Here is a 26,330-nt window from a genome sequence, read left to right as displayed (position 1 = left end):
AATGGCCATGTCTTTATTTAGCCACTTCCACTATAGAATACGAGGATTTCGTTCTTTTGTGCTTCCGACTTTTGTTTTCCACCTACTCTCCCAGATGATTTCACCGAAGCTTTCGGTCAATTTGACACTCGGCGTTTACGTTACATTCAGGCAAAAATCTTCGCTGAGGAGGCGAGCTGTGTACTCTGATGGCATTGCCTCACTATAACCCTTTTGTTTCACTCGCTTCTCCGGCTGACAGACAACCCCTCACTCGTTTCTGCACCTGCTCAGCCACCAGAGAGCGGTCAGTTCCTGTGTCTCTGTCCGCCGGGCCCAGGGCACCTCTGCTCTGCCTGGGTGGGTTCTGGCCTAGGCCGGAGAGCGGCCCTCACCCCGGTGCCGGTCCTTCTGCTGGACTGGGACCCGCGGTTCCTGGCGCTCATCTCAGATTCCTGGACTCATTTGAACGGTTCATTTCTGTAGCGCAGCCCTACTCTCCCAGCCAGGCCCTGAAACTGTCCCTGAGGGTCACACTGAGCCATGCCGCAAGGGGTTCTCCCCCACTTGGTGTCAATTACCCAGGGGCAGAACGGGGAGCGGTGACGGAGAAATGCTTCTGAACAAAGAGACCCCCCCCCCCCCCGCCCTTAGCCTCCTCCCCCTCCGAGTGAGATGCTCGCACTCACACCTTGTTTGACATGATGCATCTCCGTGCATCCGTGTCTTGGCTCCTGGCCTGTCGTCCCCACCGCGGGCATCCGAGCACCCTCTGGGCACAGCCTCTCGAGTCAGCCCAGCCACTCTCGAGACCTTCTTTTTGGTCTTACCGTGGCTGGACTCCCCGAGTGGCTGCCTTCAGGTGAGCTCGTTACTCTGCTCCCTGCTCTGCTACACTCTCCGCTCTTTGAGGACAAAACCCTGATCATTACTCTCCATGGTCCCGGAATGTCGCGCAGCCTGGTTCCCATCAGAGGGCCACTAAGCGTTTGCTGAGCAAATAAAAAAGCCGACGTGTACGTGGAGAGGCATTACGCAATCCGGGATGTTAATCACACCCAGTAACCGCTTCCAGTGTGGACGAGTCGGTCTAGAGGCCCGTGGAAGCGGGAGGGATGGGCTTTCCTGGGTCCAGAGCTGCTGAGCCGCAGGGCCAGGATGTCGAGGCCCGGCCTCTCCCTGCCGTGCACTGTGGGCTTCTACCCAGACCCTGGACCCGGGTCGCCGCCAGGTGTAGCCTCACGGTCCCGGGTGGGAAAGGTGACTCAGCTGGCGGCCCCGGACCGTACCACAACCCAGCCTTGACTTCAGGCTCCACACACCAGAACTGTGGTCGCCCTTTTCATAAGACAGGTAAGAGTCGGGTCCTGCTGGGCTGCGCTCGCACGCTGACCCGCACCCCTGTCCTCGTCCTCGCTCTCCTCGCGGGCTGACCCACACCCCCGTCCTCGTCCTCGCTCTGATCAGTGCCACAGAGCCGGTGAGCGATTCAGCCCAGCCTGACGATGAATCACAGGGCCTGAGTCATCACCCAAAAAGACGGCCTGTCTTGATTGCCCTCAGCAGCAGGCTGACGACGCTTCAGCTCCTCTCACCAGGAAGTCCCTTGCAGCCTGAGTCACTGCGCCCATTCATGCTACAATGGGCCCGACGACCTGACAGTGGTGGTGACAACCTCCTGCTTCCTCCCTTGGCTTCTCATTTCACTCCTGGAAATCCAGAGGCATCTGGAAACGACGGTCTCCCTTCTGCCAGGGACAGACACGCTCAGCAGCAACCTGGCCTTTTACCAAAGTGCAAGTCTGGCCGGGCCTGGCCTCTTCCCGGCAGGTGTGGGAAGGGGCAGCCCCCGGCTCCTGCGACGTACTCTCCGGGTCCACAGTTCTCCAGGGGCCCCGCGGGGGTGGATCCGAATCACCTCCGGGGCGAAATCCACTCCGGGGGCCTCTGAAACGCAGCCACCTCACGTAACTGGGATGACGGCTACGAAGGGACGCGTGGCAGCTGTAGTTTATCAAACAATACAAACGGCACCTCACATCCACCGGAACGGCACATCCTTGCGGACGACAGCTTCGTGAGACGTGCAGACTTGTGCTCCCCGACGCTAAGATTTAGTTTATTTTCTGCACTTTATAACCCATAGTTTGGAAATTAAATGGGCCATCAAAGCGATTTAATTATTGATGTCAAAATGAGCAGGTGGGAAAGGTAACATTCATCAAGCGCCTAACGGCAAGCCGGACACGGGGCCGGGGCTCTCCCGGGGACTCGGGCCTGGCTGTGGCCCCCCGGCTCCTTGACTGCCCGCTGCCCGAGCACCTGCTGGGTCTGGGCGGTGGGGCAGGAAGGCTGGCTGGGAAGGGAACTGAGGGAACACACAAAACCCTGGGAATGCAAACACGAAAGACAACAGCTCCGACACCAAACCTTATAAAATAAGGCTAACCCAGCGACAAGGGCGAGAGATGAAAAGAACAACATTCAGATTTTAAAAAAACAATGAAGGATAGTAAAGGAACCGTGTTCGACCTCAGACATAAAGCCGGCCACGTAACAAAAATCCCAGCGCACCACGGTGACCTCCTTGTAGAGAGAAAATGGTGGAAGCGGGGTTTGGGGCGGGGGGGGGGGGGGCACGTGGAGACACCCGGAAACACACCTCAGCCAGGCGGTCAGGGTCCCGTCCGTGGTGACGCATCACGTTGACGGCACGGACCCCTGATGTGAGGTGATGAGAAGGGCCCTCTGCCTCTGCGGTCTTCCTCCCCGAGCCCATCACCCGACATCAGACACACCCCAACGGAGGGACGGCCCCAGCACCCCCAGAACCGCCGGGTCACCCGAAACCAGGGACGACGTGAGAGACGGCTCAGCCCGGAGACGCCTGGGGAGACGTGACGAATGGAGCGGAAAGGGGGCGACAGGAAAACCAAGGACACTCGAACGCAGTGCGGACTTTGGTTAGTGGCAGTGTCATTCCTTAAGATGTTAACAATGGGGGAAAGTGGGTGTGGGGCACACGGGAACTTCATTTCCTGTTCTAGGTTTTCTGTAAATGTAACCTGTCCTAAAAAGTGGTTTATTAACATAAAACCTGTAGGAACAAGGCAGTCAGAGACAGAGAGATACACAAGCTGCAGCACAGGAGTAAGGTCTGCCCCAGGGCCTGAGCGGGCCAGCCCCTCGCAGGGGCCGGGCCACCGGGACGGCAGGCTCTGGACTGAGAAGTCTCGGGCCCTCCTGGGCACACTTGGGTCTGGGGGACCCGAGTCCTCACAGGATGGGAGAGGAGACTATACCCACTCATTCTCTCCACTGAGCTTTTCTGTGTGAGCCTGGAGGGGGTGGTGGGACGGGTGCAGGTGCGGGAAGAGAAGCTGGTGACATCAGAGCCGGTGGGGGGGGGGGGGCGGTGATGGGATTATTCTGTAGGGAAATCAGCACATGTTCTGGGACCGGGGAGGGGAGCCAGCATAGGTGTGAGGGCACAGAAATAAAATTCATCCGCTTTTACTCACAGAGTATGTTCTTTCTGGTCCCACAACTGCCTCACACATGGCGAAGCTCTGTGAATCCCCACATTTGGATTGACGTCATGAATGCGACACAGAGCGTTTTTCCAAATTCGCAGACAGCGTGCCCTCGGTGCCCTGGTAGCACCATGATAAACCTTTACTGAGCGGAACTTGGGAAAGTCTGCCTGAACTGCATTTTTTTTTTTTTTTTCAACGTTTATTTATTTTTGGGACAGAGAGAGACAGAGCATGAACGGGGGAGGGGCAGAGAGAGAGGGAGACACAGAATCGGAAACAGGCTCCAGGCTCTGAGCCATCAGCCCAGAGCCCGACGCGGGGCTCGAACCCATGGACCGCGAGATCGTGACCTGGCTGAAGTCGGACGCTTAACCGACTGCGCCACCCAGGCGCCCCTCTGAACTGCATATTAACGGTGCCTACGGATAGACCCCAGACAACCGCAGCCCAGCTTGCAGGGCTCTTTGCCCGTCTCCCCTCCCTCAGTCTGGTTAATTAGCAGAAAGAAAAAAAAAGGATAATAAGGGGTCTGAGGGTCACCAGCCAGCACCACCCTCCCGGAGCACGGCCCTCGGAGACTGCAGGTTTGGCCACGTTTCGTACACTTTCTCATCCTCCTGTGACACTGCTCTTGACCTGTGACCCCACCACACGGCCTCGAGGACAATTTAAATATTCTGCACCGTGTGCGCTCTCCCTCTCGCTTCCCCTGTGCTTGTCTGCACTTTTTAAAGTTGTAGATGGCGTGAGGCTTTGCCTGGAAACTTTCCTGAGAAAAAGGACGACGTTCTCTTGCATAACCACAAACCCCTGTCACTCAAGACACTCAGCATCGATGCCACGCTATTAGCCAATATCTGGTCTCCATTCAAATTTCTCTCAATGGTCAAACAACGTCTCTTACAGCTTTTGGTTTTGGGTCCGGGATCTAGACCGGCACTTACTGGTCACACATTACGAGTCTTTGTCTAGAACAACTTCCCCACGTTTTGTTGTCTTTGTCGAACTGAAAATCTAGAAGGGACCGTACAGTTGTGCATAGACTGTTCTGCAATTTGAAATTTAAAAAATAACTTTAACATTTATTTATTTTTGAGAGACGGAGTGCAAGTGGGGGAGAGGCAGAGAGAGAGGGAGACACAGAATCCGAAGCAGGCTCCAGGCTCCAAGCTGTCAGCATAGAGCCTGACGTGGGGCTCGAACTCACAAACCGTGAGACCATGACCTGAGCTGAAGTCGGACGCTTAACGGACTGAGCCACCCAGACGCCCCTGTTTTATTTATTTTTGAGAGAGAAAGAGGGAGAGAGAGCAAGCAGGGGAGAGGCAGAGAGAGGGGAAGGGAGACACAGAATCCAAAGCAGGCTCCAGGTTCTGAGCTGTCAGCACAGAGCCCGACGCGGGGCTTGGACCCGTGAACCATGAGATCGTGACCTGAGCCAAAGTTGGACACTGAACCGACTGAGCCACCCAGGTGCCCCCACCATTTGAAATTCTTAACAGCTCTGAGGTTGAAGCAATATACAAAAGACCGCACATCTAAAAATACAGATTTCAGTAATTTTGGACATATGTACACACCCATGAAGCCATGCCCACAATCAAGGTAAGCAACCTCTGCCCTCAAAACTTTCCTTGTGCCCCCTCCGAACCGCCCCCGTACCCCCCCCCCGCTGCCAACCGGCAGCCATCTGTTCTCTGTGAGTACGGTTTACATTTTCTAGAATTTTATATAAATGGAATTACATAGTGAGTACCGTTCTTTTACTGGCTTCTTTCCCTCAGCTATTTTGGGGCCAGTATATCCTTTTTTATTGCCTAGCAGTACTGCCCCGTGTGGATAAATCACTGTTTGCTTATTCACGCCCGTTGATGGTCTTTTGGGCTACTTCTGTTGTTTGGCTATTACAAATAAAGCCACTATAAACATCGTGTATCACTTCTGAACAGACGTGTGCCTTCAGTGGGTGTGCCACGTGCGTTCCTCCAAATCTGCGTCTGGGCCGGACAGCGTTTGGGTTTTGGACATGCTAGCAGCCGCGTGCCGGTATCGGACTGGTGTCGTTTGTGTTCTCCAAGGACAAACGGCAAGCGGCAACTTTTTGGGTGCTCTTCTGCCAGCATACTACTTCCTCCGTGAAGTGACTATTCAAACCCTTTGCCCGTTTTTTGGTTTGTGTGTCTGTTTTCATGCTGAGCTTTGAGAGTTCCCTATGTGATCTAAGAGTTTGTATCAGGTAAATGATGTGCAAATATGTCCCCATTTTGGGTGAACTTTTTAATGCGGTATGAGGCGTAGACTCATTTGTTTGCATCTGGATGTCCAATTGTCCCAATGCCACGTGGCGAAACGACGCTCCTTTCTGTGGGGCTGAACTATTTGCCTCTTTGTTGCAGATCAGTTGACCACACACATGTGGGTGCAGCTCCTGACTTCTCATTTGGTTCCACTACCCGTTTTCATGCCACTTTCAGTGCTGACTGTTACAGATACGGGTAAGTCTTGACACTAGGTAGTATTAATCCCTTAGCGTTGTTCTTTTTTTAAAAAAGAAAGTTGTTTTGTTTATTCTTAGGTCCTTTGCATTTTCATATATGGATTTGTAGTCAGGGCCCATGTTGATGGGATCTCTCCATTTATCTAGATTTTCTGTAATTTCTCTTGCCAATGGATTGTAGTTTCCAGTACAGAAGTCTTGCACGTGTTGCTGAATTCGTCCCTAAGTATTTTATATTTTTGATACTGTTGTAAATGTTTTTTACTTTGATTTCAACTTCCCATGGTTGATCAACAGTATATACAAACAAAATAGATTGTCTTATAACCTTAGGTTGTGGGTCTGTTTGTTTGTTTGTTTGTTTAATAGATTCAATTAGCTTTTCTACAAAGAGAATCATGTTGATTGAAAATAGAGACAGTTCAACGTTTTCCTTTCCAACCTGGATGCCTTTATTTTTCTTGTATTCCCCGGGCTTCGAGTACAGCACTGGAGAGAAATGATGAGGGCAGACACCCCGGTCTTGTTTCTCATCCTAGTGTTGAGACTTTTCACCATTAAGTGTGATGTTGGCTCTAACGGTTTTTGTAGATGCTGTTCGTCATGCGGAGGAAGTTCCCTTCTGTGACTGGTTTGCCAAGAGCTTTTTTTTGTTTTTTTTTTTTTAAAGTCTGAAATAGATTTTAGATTTGGTCAAATGCTTTCTTTGTGTCTACTGAGAATGATAATACGGTTTTTGTGACTGTTAATATGGTAAACTACATGATTTTTTTTTTAACGTTTTTATTTATTTTTGAGACAGAGAGAGACAGAGCATGAATGGGGGAGGGGCAGAGAAAGAAGGAGACACAGAATCGGAAGCAGGCTCCAGGCTCTGAGCCATCAGCCTAGAGCCCGACGCGGGGCTCGAACCCACGGACGGTGAGATCGTGACCTGAGCTGAAGTTGGACGCTTAACCAACTGAGCCACCCAGGCGCCCCTACGTGATTTGTTTTTAATCATTAAACAATCTTGCATTCCTGAAATAAATTCCACTAGGTCATGAGTTTTTAGCCTTTTTATATGCCGCTGAATTTGATTTACTGAAGCTTTTTAAATTTTAATTTTTTAAATATTTTAAGTTTATTCAGTTTGAGAGAGAAAGTGAGTGAGCATGCACGCATGTGAGCGGGGAAGGGGGGAGGGGCAGAGAGAGAGGGAGAGAGAGGGAGAGAGAGGGAGAGAGAGGGAGAGAGAGGGAGAGAGAGGGAAAGAGAGGGAGAGAGAAAGAGAAAGAGAGAGAGTCCCAAGACCGGTCCCAAGACCGATGTGGGCTCGGTCTCACAAACCGTGGGATCATGACCTGAGTCGATACCAAGAGTCGGACGCTCAGCTGCCTGGGCCCCTCAGGTGCCCCTGATTTACTAAAGTCTTATTTGGAGCGTTTGATCTTCACAAAGGACGTCGGTCTGTGATGTGTCGTCTGGATCTGGCACCGGGCACTTCCTGCCAGCAGTGGAATGACACGGCCGGGTGCTTGTTTGTACCCATTCCCTCAGTGACGCTTGCTAGAACTTGCCAGTGAAGCCGCTGGACCTGGAGTTTTCTTTGCAGGAACGTTTCAAAATACAAATCCAATTTCTTAACAGACACGGTACTATTCTGACTCACTTCTCAAGTGAGAAACTCGTGTCATTCCAGGAATGTGTCTTTTTCATCAAACTTAACCGAGTGTTCTGGCATGGAGTTGTTCATACTATTCACGTATTATTCCCTTAATGTTTCTAGAACCTTCCGCGATGCCACCTCTCATTCCTGGTTTGGGAATTGGCGTCTTGTTTTTCTTTCTGCCACTCTGGGAACAGTATAGAGGTTCCTCAAAAACCTAAAAATAGAACCGCCCTACGATGCAGCAATAACACTAATGGGTGTCTAACCAGAGGAAATGAGATCAGTATCTGGGTAGCTGTTTACTCACTGATCTGCTCTAAGAACCAGCTTCTGCTTGAACAGATTTCCTTTATTGCTTTTCTGTTTTCTTCTGCATTGATTTCCACTGCGATCTTTGTTTCCTTTCTCCTACTTCCTTCGGGTTTAATCTGCTTTTCTTTCACTAATATCTTAGGGCTGAAGCTGAGGTCAATGATTTAAAACCTCCCATTTCCCAACGGATGCCCTGTAGTGGTGCCAATTTCCCTCTCAGCGCTGCCGAGCTGTGCCCCCACTTGTCCTCATGTGCTGGGTTTTTGCTGGCATTCAGTTCAAGGTATTTTTTACTTCCCCTCAGACCTTTTTGAAAAATATCATTCAACAAGTTTTATTTCACTGACTTAATATTTTCATATAAATGATAGAATTATAATAAACTTTATCAGTAAAAGTTGTATGTTGTGGTGTAAATCATACATATTTTTTCTAGCTTTCCTGAGGCATAACTGACAAATGGAAATACATACAATTTTCGTATATTAAGGGTTTGATACACACATCCGCTGTGAAATGATCGCACAATCAGGTTAATGAACGCATCCACGAACTCACACTTATTTTCTTTGGTGTGATGAGAACACTTGAGGTCTGCCATCTTAACAGCTTTGGAGTGCACATATGGAACTGTCACTGCGGTCATGGGGCCGCACGTCACAGCCCGGCTCCACGTAGAACCGGAGGTGTGTGCTTTTCCACACGCACCTCCCCGTGTCCGCCCCTGGCAGCCCCCCCCAACCACTGTCTCTCTCTCTCTCTCTCTGGTTCTGGAAGTTCGACTTTTTTAGATTCCACAAGCGGATGGGATCAGGTGGTATCTGTCCTTCTCTGTGTGGCTTATCTCACTTCACACAGTGCCCTCCAGGTTCAACCATCTCGTCACAGACAGCAGGATTTTCTTCTTTTCTCCAGTGTGCGTATGTGTGTGCGTGTGTGTGCGTGCGACCCTTCCGTATCCATTCATCTGCTCAGGGTCGTCTCCGTGCTTGGCTGTGAAGAACGCTGCGGTGAACACGGGGCTGCGGGTGTCTCTGCGGGGCCGGGTTGCATTCCCTCTGGTGCTACGCCCACTGGTGGGAACGGACAGAGGTTCCATTTTGAATTTCCTGAGGACCCCCCACGCTGCTCTCCCCAGTGGCCGCACCAGTTTACGCTCCCACCGACAGTGCCTGTTTTGTTCTGTTCTCTCCATGGCCTCGCCTACACGCGGCAACTCCGTGTCTTTGAGGACAGCCAACCTGACGGGCGTGAGGTGATGTCTCAGCGAGGTTTCTATCGCGTTTCCTCGTGACGAGTGATGTGGAGCGTCTTTCCGCGGACCTGCTGGTCCTCTGTGTGTCTTCTTTGGAAAAAGGTCTACTCAGGTCCTCTGTCCATTGTTTAACGGGATCGTTTGGGTTTTTGCTATGAAGTTAGTTATATGAGTCCTTGTATATTTTGGGTATTAACCCCTTGTCAGATAGACAGCTCGAAAATACCGTCTCCAGTTCCACAGGCTGCCTTTTCAGCTCTTTAGTCTGATGTACTCCCATCTGTGTATTTTACATATAAATATTTAAAACTACACATATCATCTTATATAAATATTTATGTCACGTATATAACATTTATATGTTTTAAATATTTCATGCATCTTATACTTACATTACTTGTTAAAATTTCATCTTATAATTTAAACATGTGAACGCTTATTGAAAAGCGTGCTTCGTTTCCACGTGTTTGGAAGTCTTCCCATCATCCAGGGCTGCGCTGCGGCCCGCGGTGCCGTGTGCTCCTGGCACGTGGACAGGAGGGGTGCTCCCCACGGATTTCCCTTCTCCTCGCCGTGCCGTCTTCTCCAGGAGCCCCGGCTCCTCCGGGTACGGTGGTGGACCCTCCGCCTCTCCTGGCGGCTCCAGAGGAGCTCCCGGGCTCCTCCCGTGCAAGTCCTTTCCCCCCAGAGACACCGGCTGCCCGGAAACACGGGCGTTTCCGCGCTGCTGTTAACACGGGCGTCCGGCCTTCTTCACTTGACGGTCGCGCGGAGTACCTCCCACCTCCAGGCTAGTCGTGTCCTTACACCGGAGGCGCGTTTCCCACGAGCAGCACGCGGTCTGCTCTCGCTTCCTAGATCCATCTGGCCACCTCTGCCTTCCAGCCGGGCCGTCGGACTGCTTACACGGTCACCACCGACATGGTTACGCCCAAATCCACGCGCCTGCCATCTTCTGTAGGTGCCGTCTAGTCCTCGTCCCCCTCTCCTTACCTTCTTTTTTGTGTGACCCTTGTACACATTCACGGCCTCAGGGGACCTCTTCTGCTGGCGAGGGGGCTCTCCCTGCAAAAGGATGGCAGTGATGGCCTCGAGGTGCGCGGGCTGCCTCTTCCTCGCGGTCCACCTCCAGGCGGCAGCACGTCACACGAAGTGCGAGAAGCTGACCGGAGCCTTTCTTCAATTCCTGCCCCACCCCCACGTCCCTGCTGCGACCGCACGCGTCGCTCGTGTGCACGCCACGAACCCCCAGCGCACGGCGATCACTGTCTGCTCCAGCAGATGATCTTTGACAGATTCAAGGCGCAGGAAGTCAGACTTATTCGTGGGGCTCCTGTGACTGCGTGTGCACCGCGCCTTTCTGCCTGGGGACCCTCGCTAATGTTCCTCGTGGTGTCGAGTGTCTTACGAAGTCCTCACTCTGCCGCCACCTGTAGAGAGCCTCCCGCTGCACACAGAAGGCCAGGCCGGCGGCTTTTCTTCGGGGACGTTAGGGCGCCAGCCCGCCGTCCCCCTGCTGGTGCGGCCCCCGGCTGGCAGCCCGCTGTCCTCCTTCTCCTTGCCCCTCTGTTCTCTTTTATCGGCTGCTTCTGGTTCTTATACTGATCGTGTTTTTAAGCAATTAGGTTAGGACTCGGGTGGTTTTCACGTTCCCTGCGCGTGGGGTTCCTGGAGCTTCCCGGGCCTGTGGGCTTGTAGTTTTCGTCAAATTGGAAAATTTGGACATTTCTTCGCCCGTTTCTTGAGAGGTTTTTCCCGCTGTCCCGTCAGCGGCTCCGAGTACACACGTCAGGCCACCTGCAGGTGTCCCACGACTCAGGGACGCTCCTTCGGTTTCGTAAGAGCCTGGCTGTGCTCCCTGTGCCCGTGTGCACAGACCACACTGCTGAAGCTCCTCTGCGGCGTGCAGCCGGCGGTCGGGCTGTCGATCCTGCCCGGCACGTTTCTCACGGCACGCTGCGGCTTCCCTCTCCGCGAGGCTCAGCCGGCCCTCTGAGGGCTTCGAGTTCCAGCGGAGCTTTTTATGCAGAGCAGATTTCTGGCAATGGTTTCCACGTCCTTCTCGGCTAGTTCTCACACCTGCGAGGGGTCAGGTGGGTGCCGGCGGGTCTTTCTCCTCGTCGTGGATCACGGATCCCCGCCTCTTCACGCTCCTGGTCGTTTCGCTCGGTAGTAGCGGCGGGTGCACAGGTGATCTGGGGAGAGACCCTCCTGGGACTGGTTCCGCGGGGACAACAGGAAAGGCTTTCCTGTGCCACCTGTCCCCACAGCGTGTGCCGCCCCTCGGTCAAATGGCACCGCACCATCGGCCCTGCTCCTCCTCCCAGACGCGGCTGAAGCGCTTCTGGCCTCCCCCCACCTGCCCCCCCCCCCCCCATGATGGCCCATGGTGTGTGCTCAGCACATTCCTGTGGCCTAAGAAGAGGCCCTGAACCTGCCCCTCAGCTGGGGTCCGCCCTGCGTGGGCCACCCCACCCTCCGCCCTCAGGAAGTGCCCTGTGTTCCGCGCAGACGTTCATCCTAGCGTGGCCATCCCTGACCCTCCCAGTGGCCACTCAACGACCCGGTGAGCTCTGCCACAGCACGAGAGCCCGTGGAGGCCGGCGGGGACCCAGTGTGACTTCTGGCCAGATGCCAACGAGGGAAGGGAACCACCAACCCCCCCCCCCCCCCCAAAGCACACGGAACTGTCATCTCCGGGAAGCCATCCGAGTGATCATGAAAAGGAAGGTGGAGGTGAACGGCACTCAGACTCAGCTGGAAATATTTCAAAAGGTCTCTCAGTAGGAGGACGGCCTTTGAATAAACAGGTGCCACGGGCTGGTTAAGAACGAGTTCACGGAAAGGTCCCTGGCGCCCGCGGGCAGGTACAGTGACACTGAAGGCCCGGACACTTCCAGCTGGCTGCAGCGTCATTAAACGTGTAAGTCCTTCAGCGCGGGCCCTGAGACTCCCTCGAGCAGGGGGGCGGGGGAGCTGTAGCAGGTGCGCTCACGGGGGGCGCCCGCATCCAGCACATGCAGGAGACACGCAGGCCCCCCGAGACAGATGTGCCGGGAGGCGGTTTTTGGCGTGCAGAAGTACGATGACCACCCAGATCCTGCGAGAACGCAGAGGCGAGGCGCAGGCACGAGGGCCGTCCTTTTCACACACACAGCAAAGACTGAAGCAGAAACAGACACCCCCAGGACTAAACGCACACACAGTCTGGTTCTAGGCACTGACAGGCAGCAGAGGTTCCGCGGGGACGAGAGCGCTGGTGGCCCACCGGCAGGGAGGTGGGCCTAGGGGCGCCCTCTTCTGTCCCTCTCCTCCCACGGGCTGCGGTCTGAGCTGGGCACCCTACGCACCCAGGAACGTCGACACGTGCTCTGCTCGGCCCAGGACCGGGTAACGGGATCAGTACATTTTCAGATGTGCCGTTGAGAAAACAGAGACGTTGAAGGGCAAGGGAAGTTCCAGAACGACTTCCCTGGAAGCGCCCTTCTGTCCTCCTGTTCCCAGGGCACGGCTCTTTGGTGAGACGCGAGGGGCAAAAGAGAACTGACCGAAAGGTACGGTTTCCTTGCCCACAACACCAGGCTTTCCGATCGGCCAGGGAGGGTTTCTGCGTACGGGACACCAGCCGGGCAGACGCGAGACTTACACTGTGATTCCTTTTATTCTAGAAGTTCCAGGTCACGGCCGTCATCTTCGTACCGCGCCGCTGGAAGCACAGAGGGGCGGGGGATGGGAAATGAACGCGGCTCGCCGGAGAAAACGAGGGAGGCAGGGCCCAAATGCAGATTTTTAACCCTTTAGTCTAGCAAAGTTTTGGCCAATCTTCCAGAGAAGTCATTGCTCGTCTGAAGTTAGTTCCACAGATAGGAAGGTAAATATTTTGTCAAAACCTCTAACGTTCTAGTCATCATCACGGAGCAGACGAGCAACGGAACATTCTGTGGACACAGCTATGCGCAGGGCACTGGGCCCAAGGAGGGTCAAGGCTGACCTGAGGTCAAGGTTAGCCTTGGGTGCGGCGAGCAGGAGGGAGGCTGTTTCCGGCACCGAGAGGACCACGGGGACCAGGAACGCCGAGGTGAGTGGACCCTGTGTCTGGTCGACAACGTTCTGGTCGGTACCAGGGGACCAGGGAAAGGACTGAGGCCGACAGACGGGGACTGAGCCACCTCCCGGGACTTGTCTGCAGCCGCTACGAGCGGCTGTGCAGAAAGGCCAGGAGAACCTCCCAGGCAACGGGCAGAACTGCAGGGCTCAGCAAGGCCGCCACACGGATGAGCAAACAAAATCAGCAACCACGGAGCACAACGTCACCCAAGACAGCGTCGCCCAGATGCACCTGTGCTGTCACGTGTTCCTGGGAACGCCCGTGACACCCGCATCCTCCACCCCACCATCACCCCTGGCTCGGGCCCCACGGCACAGCTCCGGCGGCCTCAAGGTGCGCGGGTAGCCTCGGCGCCCAGGTGAGGGAGGACCGGCTCCGGCAGCAGCCCGGAGCTTCAGGGGCTCGTTCGCAGGACGGCGGAGGGTGTGGGGAGCAGGGAGCAGCATGCAGGGCGGAGGCGAGCCGGGGGAGGTCTGCTGGAACGCGGAGGCAGGGGTGGGGCCCTGGCCACCTACCAGGTGCGGCTGGGGAGGGGGCAGGCCGGCTGAGGCTCTGGCGCCCGGCAGGAGGGGCAACCAGGGAGAAGCCCACTCCCCTCCCCGCCCACCAAACCCCTCCAGCCAGCGACCACGTGATCACCGCGCCTCCTCCCCTCTCCACATCTACGGCTCTTCTGAAGCTGAGTGCCGCGCACGGGGGCCTCTTCTGGGGGGTGTCCGCTCCCGCCCGGTGCTCACCCCCACTCTGGAACCCCCCTGTGTCCCGTGAGTCACGCCTCCCGCCTCGTCAATCCTGCTTTGCCTTCCTTCCGTGGCTCTTCCTCCTCCACACCCCCAGCCCCGGGGTGTGTGCACCCCGGGGCACAGGTCCTCAGGGTGTGTGCACCCCTCAGGCACAGGTCCTCCCCAGCTGGGGTCTCCCCGACCATCGCCCCATCACACCCACTTTCCCAGCCCCTCCTCAGCTAACCTACAACCTCTACACCGAGGCCACGAGTTAAAAACCACAGCTTGGATCTTGTCCCATTGCAGACTCTTTACCGGTTCCTCTTGGCTGAAGAGTGGGGTGCCCTCCACTTACAGGGGGCCCCACGTGCGCCTCCAGCCCCTCTAGGCCCTCACCCTCACGGCACAGCCCCTCAGACACGGGGCTTCCCCCCTGCAGCGGAGGGCTCTGACCCGTTGGACGCGAGCCTGTCTCCAGTCTCTAGCACAGCCCCCAGGGTGGGGCTCCACGGAGTGGATGAGTCTGCGGCCCGGGAGGCCTGAGGACAGGGAGGGGCAGAGACTGGAGAGCAGAGCTGGAGGAGATGGTCCCCAAGGTCCCCAAGGTCAGGGTGGAGAGGAAAAAGCACGGGTGGGACACAGCAGGTCTGGTGGGGGTCTGGGTGAGGCAGGGTAGAGTTTAAAGAAGGAAGCGGTCAGGGTCACTTCTTGCTGGAGGACTGGAGGGGGCGGGGAGGGGGCGGCCTGCGGCGCCTGAGGGACACGAATGGCGTGGCTGCAGCCCAGGTGACCAGGACTGGGCCCCAAGGGGACGCACCTCCCTTATTCTGGAAGGGGGGCGCCAGCCGTGCCTGGAGAGGGAGGGAGGAGCTGGCCCTGAAGGCAGAGGCTTGGGTGAAGCAGGACAAGAAACGCGGGGTCATCGCAGGGGGACAGAGGACACGGCGTCACGGCGGGCAAACCAGCTGCGCTCAGCACCTCCGCAGCAGCCGCCGCCCAGGCCCCTTGACGCACGGAGCCCGCCTCGCGCCTGCGGGGACGACGCGGACTACTCACACTGTCCACGGCCAGGATCTTGGCCCAGATGAAAACCAGGAGGGGCCGCAGCTCTCGGGCGGAGCTCTGCAGCAGCTTCAGCACGTAGGGGAAGATGCCCACAGACAAGGCCTGGGGGAGAGAAGAGAGAGTGAGCGCCAGCACCGGCTCCCGGGCAGCCGAGCGGCGCCGGGGGCGGACGGCGCGGCTCGGGACGCGGTGTGCGCAGCCTTCGGCGCGGTGGGAATGCCGTGTGGGTGGGCGCGCCTCACTCACGCAGAGCAAGCGGCTTCCTCCGGCCTCCTCACCCCCGCACTCCCAGATGCCGCGGGACTTCTCCGGTCCTGCCGCGTCCAGAGACCGGGGCTCGCCTCACGAGGGACGGGTGGCTTCCCGTCTGGAACCCGCCGTCCCCACCCTCGGAGGGCCTTGTCTGCTCTCAGCAGCAAAGCGCAAGGCCCCTTAATAGTGGTTCTCGTGCTTCGAACCACAAGGCGTCTGCCGCCTCGGGATGGGCCAGTCTGCTGGTTAAGACGGGGAGCAGCCGGGGGGCTCCTGTGCCCAGATCCGGATGGCGCATCATCCCGGGGGGGTCGTCTTTGCTCTCGGCAGGGCAGCGACAGAGAAGCAGGCTATCTCGGCACAAAGGACACCTGGGCAGAGCCCGGTTTTGTCCATCACCTCAGCGTCTCTCTCCAAGACAGACGGAGGGGGACACCCGGGACAGGGTCCGAGGGCGGGGTCTGTGTCCTTTCCTCATTAAAGGCCGTGTGTACCACAAATTAGATAATTTCTAATTATCATGAATATTGCTTTTTCAGACTGTAATTCTAAACTATTGTTTGCACACAGAACCAAGAAGGTCCATGTTTGCAGCTGGTGACAGGTCTCCTGAACCTCCTCTAATTGGCAGGTCCCCTAACGATACCCCCTTCCTTCTGATGCAGTTGTTGAAAAACAAGTCGCTTTTTGATCTGATTTCTGTCAGTGTTTCCTGTTTTCAATGGCCGTTTCTACTCTTCTGCGGAATGAGAAATCCGAGAAGGGTTTCCAGATTGTGCTGGGCACCGGAGTGTGAAGTCGGTGGACGGGTGTGTGCGGGCACTCTGCGGGCTCAGGGGCACCTGCAGGGGCGAGCCACTCCCGAACGGGGGCGGGCCGGCCACACTTTCTGTCTGCAAAGGCGAAGCCTCGTGGCAGATGGGAGAAGAGGGTAGAGCAAAACCAAACCGCCAGAGGCTGCAGTGACGGAGGCCGCGAGGCGGCACGTGCACCTCTAGGGCCCCTCGGGCTGACCGCCCCCCCTCCCCTGCCCCCAATCACTCCCAGCTTGGGAGACAGTCCTCGGACGCACCACGGAGCCTCCGGGGCTCCACCCTCCCCCGGCTCAATGCGGGAAGCACGCACCAGGCTCACCGCCCAGGGGCCCAGGTCCAAGAAGCGCCCCAGCAGATCCAGGGCTCTCAGCCGGTGCACCTGACTCAACAGCACCTGACAAAGGAAGAAGGAAGGAGAGGGCGTCACCGTGGAGCCGTGCGCTTCTGGACGCGGGGGTGCACTCACACCTGCCCCCGGCTGCGTTCATTCCTTTACCTACAGCAGGTGCTCCTTTCTCTGTATAAAATATGGGCCCTGCAGAAAGCATTAGAACAAATACTTTTTAATTGCATGTAAAAAGACACCGAGGACACTGTGGTGTATAAACCTCCAGACAGCGTTCCTTTAATTACTCTAAACTAGATAATCTATTATTGCGTTTCTCGCCTCTTCTGTAAACTAAATAAAGTACTGTGGCCTTGACTCCCCATCGCTGGGCACGTCTGGCCGTATCATTCCCGGTGCCCGGTTCATTTAAACAACTTCCCCACTGCAACCTTTTTAAACTATTATCATGTTTTTGCTATTACAAACGATGCTATGATAAATATCCCAACAGGCATATTTCCGCCCATTCACACGGTTTTTCCCGAGGATAAATCCGAGGGTAGGAGCAGTACAAGTTTACTGCCGGATTACCTGCCAGTGAACTACCCTGCACGTCCTACAGTCCACGCATGGGTGCTCCCCTCTGTGGGTGCCCCCCACCGCCCCGTGGTCCCTCCCCGCCGTGGGTGCTCCCTCCCTCCCGTGGGCCTTTGCTGATCACCGTGCACAGGACGAGGGTTTGCTGCTGTGTTCTCTGGTTATGGGACCTTGGGCCAATCACTTCAGTTCCCTGACCCTTAATTTCTTAATTTATAAAAAAGGAGAAACACAAAACCGAATCCCAAAGGTTTAATTAAACAACAAATTAAGAACTCCGGGACAACAGCAGCCCACGACCCACTATTATTTACCAATATGATAGATAAAAATAAATATCCTTTTAATCTGAATTCATTACAAGTGAAGTTGATTGTCTTTTTTCCACAGGTTAATCGGCTATTTCTGTAGTAAACTGTGTGTCCTTGTTTTGCCACTCAGATGTCTGCCTTTTTGTCTCATTGACATGGAAAAGTTCTTTATACGTTAAAAAGAACAACCTTTGCCGCGTGTTTTTCTCTCGTTTTCTTTGTTACATCAGAGTTTAAAATTTCTAATCGGGTCATTTGTAGTGACTTCTCCTCATGGTATTTACGCTCAAGGCCGTGGGTACGGAGCCCCTGGAAGGCACTCTTCTGTCCACTGCCACTGCCGGCCACCCAGCGCGTGTTCGTGGGCACTTGCTGTGAGCGGATGTGAGCTGGGGCGCGACTGGGAGCAGCGGGGAGCCCCCCCCCCCACCATCAGTCGCTGCAGAGACAGGCAGACGGCCACGTTGTCACAATCCGCGGTGACGGCAGGCAGTGCTGCGAATCATGTGAGCCTCTGCCCTCCTTGGGAGGGTCCTGAAGGTCCCCCTTCCTAGCGGGCAGCCGGGTCCCAGAGGGGAGGCAGTGCGTGGGGCCCCCAGGTAGCAGGCAGAGGGGATGGGAAAGCTTGGGGTGTCTGAGGACGGGTCCCACAGGCCAGGCTGAGGGTTTCCCCAGAGAAGTAGCAGCGAACGTCCAAGGTGGTTGCTTGGGGATAGACCGGCGGTGGCCGGATGGAGGGGGGGGGGGACAGAGTGGACCTGACCCTGACTGATGGGGGGGGAAAGCGACCCAAGACAGCAGGGGCCGTGCCCGTGGCGGAGGTGAGGCTGGGTGGAGGGGACCGGTGGTGTCGCCTGCTCCCGGAGGTCAGCGGCAGGAGCCGCGAGGACAACACGCTGGGTGCAGGGTGTGGATCGTGTCAGGTCGTGGGGAGGAGGCAGAGGGGAGTGGAACGCGACGGGGGGCAGAGGTTTCGGGGGCTCCCTGTGAGGGGCAAACACGGGCTGGAGGGACAGGTGGGGAGGGGTCTGGACAGCACCAGGTCCCCGGCAGGAGCGGCGGCCCGGGGGCGGGGGCGAGGAGGAGGAGCCGCGGCTGGCCCAGCCCCCGGAATGCAGCGTGCCCCCCCCCCCCCCCCGCACTGCATCGGGGCCATTCCCACACCTCCGTCCCCACGCACGTGTGGGCGTCTGGAGGTGTCGAGCCTCTGACAAGAGTCGGGGCGAAGGCGTGGGACCCGATTCCACGCTGGACTTGCGGCCACCACGTGTGCCTGAAGCGGGGGTCCGCAGGGCTAGGTCGGCGGGAAAGCGCGGGCCTGCCTGCCTTCCTGCGTCCTCGGCGGCGGGAGCGGCGGAGGCAGCGACAGTCTGACCCCGGACTTGGGCGCATTTTCAAAACGCAGTGGCGCGAGGTCCGCGGAAGCACCTGGCCCGGGCCGTCCACCACGGGGCGCGTCCGGCACGCCGACCCCCACGGCGTCGGCACGCAGCGCAGGACGTCCCCTCGGCGACTCGCCGGCTGCCCTCGTCGTACCGGAAACAGAGCCGCCTCAGGGGCCGGTTTCCCGCCGGCCCCGGGTCCGTGAGCGCGGCCGCAGTCGGTCAGAGATCAGAGACCCCTCCGCAGACGCCGCGCGCCGCTCCCGTCACAGCAAACGCGGCAAACGCGAACGGAGCGCCGCGTTTCGGGCAGGCGGTGCAGCGATCTGCAGGGGAGGAAACGGCCGCGAGGCTGGCTCCGGCTCCGCGTGCCCCGGCCGCCACCGGGTACGTTGCTCTCACGGCAGCCCCGGGCCCGGAGCCTCGTTCACAAGGACGACCGTGGCACCACCGCTTCCTGCCGCCGCGCCCACACTGGCGGGACACGCGGCGCAGCCTCCGCAGACGGCCCCGCGAGCCTGGCGCAGGGCTCTGCGCTGTGATTATTAATGTCCGATTGGAAAAGGTCAAGTGTTGGCTTTTTAAAACATGACATCGTCCTTCGGATTCCTTCTGTTGATTCATATTTAGGAAAAATGGAAGCCTAGTGGAAATGAAAGTTACTTTAAAATAAGGACTGGCTTGGGGCGCCTGGGTGGCGCAGTCGGTTAAGCGTCCGACTTCAGTCAGGTCACGATCTCGCGGTCCGTGAGTTCGAGCCCCGCGTCGGGCTCTGGGCCGATGGCTCAGAGCCTGGAGCCTGTTTCCGATTCTGTGTCTCCCTCTCTCTCTGCCCCTCCCCCGTTCATGCTCTGTCTCTCTCTGCCCCCCCAAAAATAAATAAACGTTGAAAAAAAAAATTAAAAGAAAAAAAAAAATAAAATAAAATAAGGACTGGCTTTTGGTTGTACATTTTATTCCTATTATTCCTGTTTCAGACTGGCCCAGGATCTGTGGAAATTACAGGGACAGATGGCGAAGGGCACGAGCGACTGGGTCTTGCCCGTAAGTGGCGGCGTGCACGCCCGCATTAACGCGGGGCTTGCCGCGGCGGCCAGGCTTCCTCCGCCTAGTGCAGCGACGGCGCTCGGGCTCCTGGGCCGGGACTCCTGGAGGGGGGGTGGGGGGGGGTACTTCCTACAAAAACAGATTCTGCAGCTCGGGCCTGGCGGACCTCAGTGGGTCCCGCCGGCCTGGCGCCCAGGAACCTGATGCCCACCGACATACGTAACACGTGTCACAGTAACACGCAGTTACTTTCCTGCCGTGGACTGAGAGCAACCCTGCACTTTCAGACCAAAAATTCTATTTATAAATAAAACGATGCAGCGAAAGCAGTTTCCCGATGAAATGCCCGGACTGCCTCGCGAGGTCTGTGGAGGTCCTAACACCGTCCTATGACATCCCCTCTTCTCTCTCCTTCCTGCAGCTCGTGGGTTCTCCCCTCTCGGTCTGGGGCTTCCTTGCACACCGGCCGCCCGAGGGGCCACGGACAGCGACGTCTTGTCCACCGCAAGACCGTGTGCGCCTTGTGGCGGCTCGGGGTTTGAGGGACTTCCTTCCGATTCCTCCTGCTTACACTTCTAAAAGGCAAGAAAAGCCCCGGGGGCTGGTCAGGGAAGGTTACTTCCAAGCTCACCCTCGCAGGGCGGGCTGCAAATCAGCTGGCCTGAGAAGACATTTCATCTGACACCGAAGGTCATCCGCTAATGCCTCTGAGTCTTGAGGCACAGAAAATCCTCTCTGGCGTGTGGAGAAAGTAGCAGGGATCGGAAAAACCACAAAGTCTGTATTAAAATTCTCTTTCCCTTAGGCAGTACTTTCTGACTTGCCGAGGCCCCGGAGGATAACTGACGGGTGACAAGGTCCAGGCTTTGGCAAAAATACAGTTCCTTAAGATAAAGAAGCGTGAAGTTAACCAGGCTAACGAGAAAGAGGCTGACCCCGTGGGCCACGCCGAATGAAGCCAGGGCGCCTCTGCATCGTGTCCCCGTCCTTTCTCGTTAAGTACAGGTTCACGTACTCACCCGGGCTGGGCACAGCCCGGGAGACGGCCCTCCAGGGTAATGGAGAGCCTGCTGCTTGTGGCTGCTTGCAAGATCGCACGGAAAACGTCTCCCTGCTTTCCCTTCAGTTATTTTCCGTTTCTTCGGCATTACGACGCTGGCTCTGTTAGGCTCTCTTTCCCCGAGGGAGTGTGGATTGTAAACGGAACATTAGGAAAAACGTCACTAGAAGGCCATTTACAGCAGGACTGTTTGCCGGACCCGGAAGACCTGATTTCGCATGCTTGTCACCGCACCCGTGCTTTGCAAAGGATGAATTTCACTCCGCTGCACCGTCAAAAACACTGGAAGGTTGGTGGTAGGGCCACAGGCTCCGCGAGTGAACGTTCCGGCAAGCCAGGAGGAGCTACAGAGCACAGCACGTCCGCCCCGTGCCACGGCCGTCCCCGCACGTCCTGTCCACTTACAGCCGGCCAGTGTGTGTGTTCCCTCAAGGGACGGCCCGCTGTGTTTCCTCCTTTTTACTGCTTTTCTTCAAACCCAGGACAGTCTTAAACTGATCTGGAGGCGAACAAGCTCTGCGGGCTATTCACGATGTCGGTCACGGTACACACGGCGCCCAGACACATCCCGGGAGCAGCCGCGGCGGCCGCTGCTCTGGGGCGAGGACAGGCCGTGGCGTTTCTACCATGTCCCCAGTGCCCTCGTCCCAAGTCCCCTGTGCTGTCTGAGGTCCCGCACACAGTCCCGAGCCAGGCGAAGCCTCGGTGCTGGGGCCGGCAGACGGTCCTCAAAGTCGGCCGTGTGACGGACCCAGAGGAAGCTGACCACCCCCCGCCTGCTGAAGGAGGGACGCCGGGCTCTGGTGGCGACACAGAGAAACCATCCGCCCATTTCCCAAACGGCCCTGGGCAGCAGGAGCCGCTCGCGGGGGCTCTGTCGTGACGTGGTCAGCAGCCCGTGTAAGAAGGTGCCGGCCCTTCCGCGGGCCTGGCGTCCCTCGCACAGGCGGGTGACGAGGCCCCTGCTCCCACTTCACAGGAAGGTGCCGGTGGCCGCCAGCCAGCTCTCAGGACCTGAGACCCTGAACCGGGAGGCAGTGCGCCTGTGAGCACCCGCCCCTCTCTGCCCACGGCGTCTGCCGGGCCACCGCACCCCGACCGCAGAGCCTGTGTTCCAGGTCCTAAAGTGAGTTATTAGACCTCGGTGTCTACGCTGACTAGAGGTCCACACTCCCCGCAAATACACATTAACTGACACAAAAGTTCTGGGAACATTTTCTCATCTTCCCCCCCGTGAAGAATTTTGGTAACCTGCCATCCACCTCACCCGATCACATCAGCTGAAAAAATTAGCCAAATGAGACCCACAAAACCAAGCTTCCAACCCACTGCGGGGTGCGGTCTTCGCGCGAGCACTGACACGGGCCACGTGAGGGCTGGCACTGGACCGCCACCACGCACGCGCCCTCCACAGAAGGGAAGGCAGGGCTTTGGGTCCGGGCTGCCTGCCGCCCAGGCAGTCCCTGCAGTCAGCAGGCGCCTGGTGAGGAGCCGCGAGGGCCGTCTGCGATGCGCTCACGGCTCCCCTCCTGTCCCCCCGGTGGCTCGGAGCTCACATCCTTCCGAACAGAAGGGCCCGATGCCACGAGCACATGCACGGTGGCGTTCCGCGGGTGCCCGGACGGGCGGCCGACTACGACCCAAATGAGGGGCTCGGTGAGGGTGGGGGAGGGAACTCTGGCGCCCCCAGGACGGCCTTCCCAACTGAGTGCAACGGGAGCAGGTGACTTCGAGGGTCTGATCCCCCCGACCTCCAGGCACCCGGCCCGCGCATGGCCACGGGGGCGTCACACGCACGCATGCACGCACGCACTCTGCCCTCTGCTGGCAGCGGTCTTCCCTGGAGCCCGCTCAGCCCGTCCGGAGGGTCCAAAGACACTCACCTGCAGAACAATGGGAAGTTGCTCGGGCGGGCTCCTGTTCTCCACGCCCATGGTGAGCCACACCTGGAACGCGGTCAGCTGCTCAGCAAAGAACGGACTGTGCTGTGGGACAGGCAGGGGCGTTAGTTAGGGACCTCGCCCTGACACCACGCGCCCCACGACGCGGCCCCCACGGCTGCCTGGGTCCGGCTGAGGGAGGGCAGGGCGCAGCCGGGGAGGCGGCAGGAGTGACACGGCGCAGCTGGCGGCCTGCGCGAGCAGACCGGAGGAGGGCGGGAGGAGAGGGTGTCCCCGGGCTGAGCTGGGAAGACTGCAAGGAGCGTGTCTGGGGACAACGTGGGGAATCCCGCCAGGACGAGTGGAGACGCCTACAGGACGTGGAGTGGGGACAGCGAGTGGGAACCGTGCTGCGCCTGCAGTTCGGGGCGGGGGGGTCGGCGCTGTTGGTGCAAACTCAAAGGGAAGCGGGAAAGAGCAGGGCTGAGCCCGGAGGCCAAGGGCGGTGGCGCAGAAGGAGGAGGGGTGGTGGGCAGGCAGGACGCAGCCTGGTTCCCCCGAGACCGGCTGAGCGGCGCTGAGTCCCCAGAGACCGAGGTGCAGCGGGCAGAGGCACGGCCGAGTGCGCTCAACACAGGCGGGAATTTGGAGACTCCAGTGTGGACGGTCTGAGAAGGGATCTGGGTGCAAAAGGGAAGGACAGGAATGGAGGGGGTGGCGGGAGCGGAGTGGAGGGAGGCCACCCGGTGCAGAACTCTGGTTTCCCCGTGCGGGGGCGAGGGTGTATCTGGAAGCGGCTGGTGCCACGCGGGCAGGGAGGCGGGCTCTCGGGCGGGGCCGTGCACGGCCGGCAGCCCGGGCGGCCCTCCGGGAACGGGAGTCGGGGAGGCAGACGGGCCCGGATGCGGGGATGTGGGCAGACATTGGGGCACTTGCAGGGGACTCTCTATCACTTCTATTTCTCAGTGAGACGGAGAGGGAGGACACAGCCGAGCAGAGCGGCACGGGAAGGAAATAACCAGAGTTGTGATTTACTCCAGGACCCTAGAGTGGGGGGCAGGGGGCAGAGAGTATGTGAGGCCACCCTGGGGTCAGTGGAGGACCCAGGCACCGAGGTCACAGTGATGGGGGGGGGGCGTGGAGTTGATCTGTCCTTCCTGGACTGGCAGAGGGGACGTCTTTCCCGGCAGTGACAGGGACCAAGCAGAGGACAGAAGGAGCGGCTCAGGAAGGAGGGAGGACCTGACCGCCAGAAGGTCCGGGAACCGAGAAGCCAGGCTAGCGGGAAGGCTGGGTTTTTCGGTCTGACAGAATCATTTTCACCTAACACACGGTTCTGCTTCCCCAAACCCTGAACCAGAAGAATCCCAAGTTACAAATCTCTGCCTCCCAACCCCGTCCTCCTGCCCAAGGGGAAGGTGGTGGCTGCGTTTCAGAGTGTCTGTGCGTAAGGAAGGGGGCCGGGAAGGTGCGACTGTGGCACGTGTAGACAGCGTGGCCCCGCGTGTGTCTGCACGACTCAGGTCTGTAAGCCCCACCCCGGGCCTGCTCACCCCACACCGTCCACGGAGGAGCCTGGTGGGCAGAGCCACGGTGTCCCCTCAGAACAGTCCATCGCGTGGAAAGCGTGCGGAGAGCAAGCACCACCCAGGAGTCCGCGTTCCCGCGAAGTCGGCGTGGGCCAGGGGCACCAAATCTAGAGGGCGACCTGGGGGCCGGGATGGAGCCCCCAAACTGGCTTTCCCGTTTTCAAGTGTGAATTTTTCCTGAACTGGCTCAAAACAGTAACCTCTGTGAAGCTCTCCGTCCCCACACGTGGGAGACCTTTGGTCTCTGAGGGGAGCTCGGGTAATTGAGATCATTCCATCTCTTTCCCCCTCCTTCTAAGTCCGGATTTGAATGAAGGATGCTCCCGTGTGGCTCACTGCCGGAGAAACCGTTCCACACCGCAAGGACGAGCATTCCACGTCTTTTCACCCAAAGCTCACAGAAAGGCCAGGTCTCTGCCGCTGAGGTACGTGGCGAGGGCTGTCGTGCCCCTTATGGCGCGGGCAGCCCTCCAACACAAGCAGGCTCGGCATTCCAAATAACGCGCCCCGAGCGCCTCGAGAGCTGCCCCCGTGTGCACCTAAGGATGAGGCAGAGCAGGGATTCTGGGCCGGGTCTCCAAGATTACGGCTGTAGCATCAGAGCTGCTGTGCAGAGGCTCTGAGTCATGGGGCCGCGTGTCCAGGCCTCCCAGGGCAATTCTGAGGCCAGGCGGGCTGCTCTGTGGTCAGCCCACGTGTCAGATGGCCCCGGGGCCTGAAAAGAGGCGCAAGCGGAACAGGACAGAAAGCGGGAAGGCCAGATGGGCACAAAGAGCCACCTGACCCCTGGGGGATTCAGGCACAGAGGAAGTAATCTCAACACACCTCCTCCTCCTCTTCTCGCTTACCATCCCCGGTCCAGACACGGCTACACCGCCTGGTGTCTGTCCTCACGTGCAGTGACACTCACTACTCACGATGACCTCACCACTTACAAGAGGAGACAACAGAAAACTGCCCAGTGGCCAAGAGCGTTCAAATTCCATAGCCTGTCAGAGCTCAGCCTGCAGATGGGCTTTCTTCAAGTCCTTCAAGAAACTCCATGCTTCCCAGCGCGAGCAACCACTCCCCGCTTCTCCCGACATCAGAAAATGCCAAATCGGATCAGGCTCCTTTCCGTTGTTAATTAAAATCTGTCCTCCCTACTACTGACCTTGGACAAGTGACCAACATGCTGGGCTCTGTTTTGGTATATTTGACAACGAGGTTTTAAAATAAGGCCAGGGGCGCCTGGGTGGCTCAGTGAGTTGAGCATCTGACTCTTGATTTCGGCTCAGGTCATGATCTCACGGTTTGTGAGTTCAAGCCCCGTGTCAGGATCTGTGCTGACAGCATGGGTCCTGCTTGGGAATCATTCTCTCTCTCTCTCTCTCTCTCTCTCTCTCTTCCAATCTCAAAATAAACAAACATTTAAAAAATAAGAAAACAAAAAAAAAGACGGCCAGTAATTTATAGGAAAATTATTAGAACAAAATAGTGAGTTTAGTAATGCTACTGCAAAAAATCTCTTATAAACAATATATATACGAAGAAAGGGAAAACAGAAAATTTTAGAAAGACACTATTTGCAGTCATGATGATGGATGGGAAGACGCAACACTGTGGAGATACTGCCTGCCCTGTGTCCGTCTACAGATCCATGCGATCCCTATAAAAATTGCTTTCATAATCAAGGCTGCTCAGTACTGTGCAAGGACACAGTGGCCCAAAGGGCAGAGCTGAGAACCCAGGAGCAGCCCATGCAGATGGTCGCCTGGTTCGATGTGAATAACACTGGGTAAGCTCAACCTCCATGTGTGGGAAAGCATATCTTGCCCCCTATCTCACACCGTCCGTACTAGTAAATCCCAGAGGGGCTGCGAGTCTAAGGGTAAAAGTAAAATGATCAGGCTTTCAGAAGAAAAAGAACACCTTCTCAAGGGTGTTCATCTCAAAGTAAAC

At 57.3% G+C, this 26,330-nt stretch overlaps 1 protein-coding gene across 6 annotated transcripts in view; it reads right to left on the bottom strand.

The window, feature by feature from the left end:
- The window catches only part of RPTOR (regulatory associated protein of MTOR complex 1), a 334,714-nt gene that overhangs the window by 71,073 nt on the left and 237,311 nt on the right, over positions 1-26,330 (bottom strand). For all 6 annotated transcript variants that reach the window (XM_045489812.1, XM_045489813.1, XM_045489815.1 and 3 more), the window contains 3 exons: positions 22,804-22,905; positions 16,506-16,589; positions 15,120-15,230 (listed from right to left, as the gene is read on the bottom strand). In XM_045489812.1, the coding sequence (XP_045345768.1) occupies positions 15,120-15,230; positions 16,506-16,589; positions 22,804-22,905 (297 nt within the window). The remainder of the gene's footprint in view (positions 1-15,119; positions 15,231-16,505; positions 16,590-22,803; positions 22,906-26,330) is intronic.

Source organism: Leopardus geoffroyi, chromosome E1 (assembly GCF_018350155.1).
Source record: "Leopardus geoffroyi isolate Oge1 chromosome E1, O.geoffroyi_Oge1_pat1.0, whole genome shotgun sequence".
NCBI classification, from domain to species: Eukaryota; Metazoa; Chordata; class Mammalia; order Carnivora; family Felidae; genus Leopardus; species Leopardus geoffroyi.
Note: the sequence above shows the minus strand (reverse complement) of the source record. Positions and strands in the feature narration are given on the sequence as shown.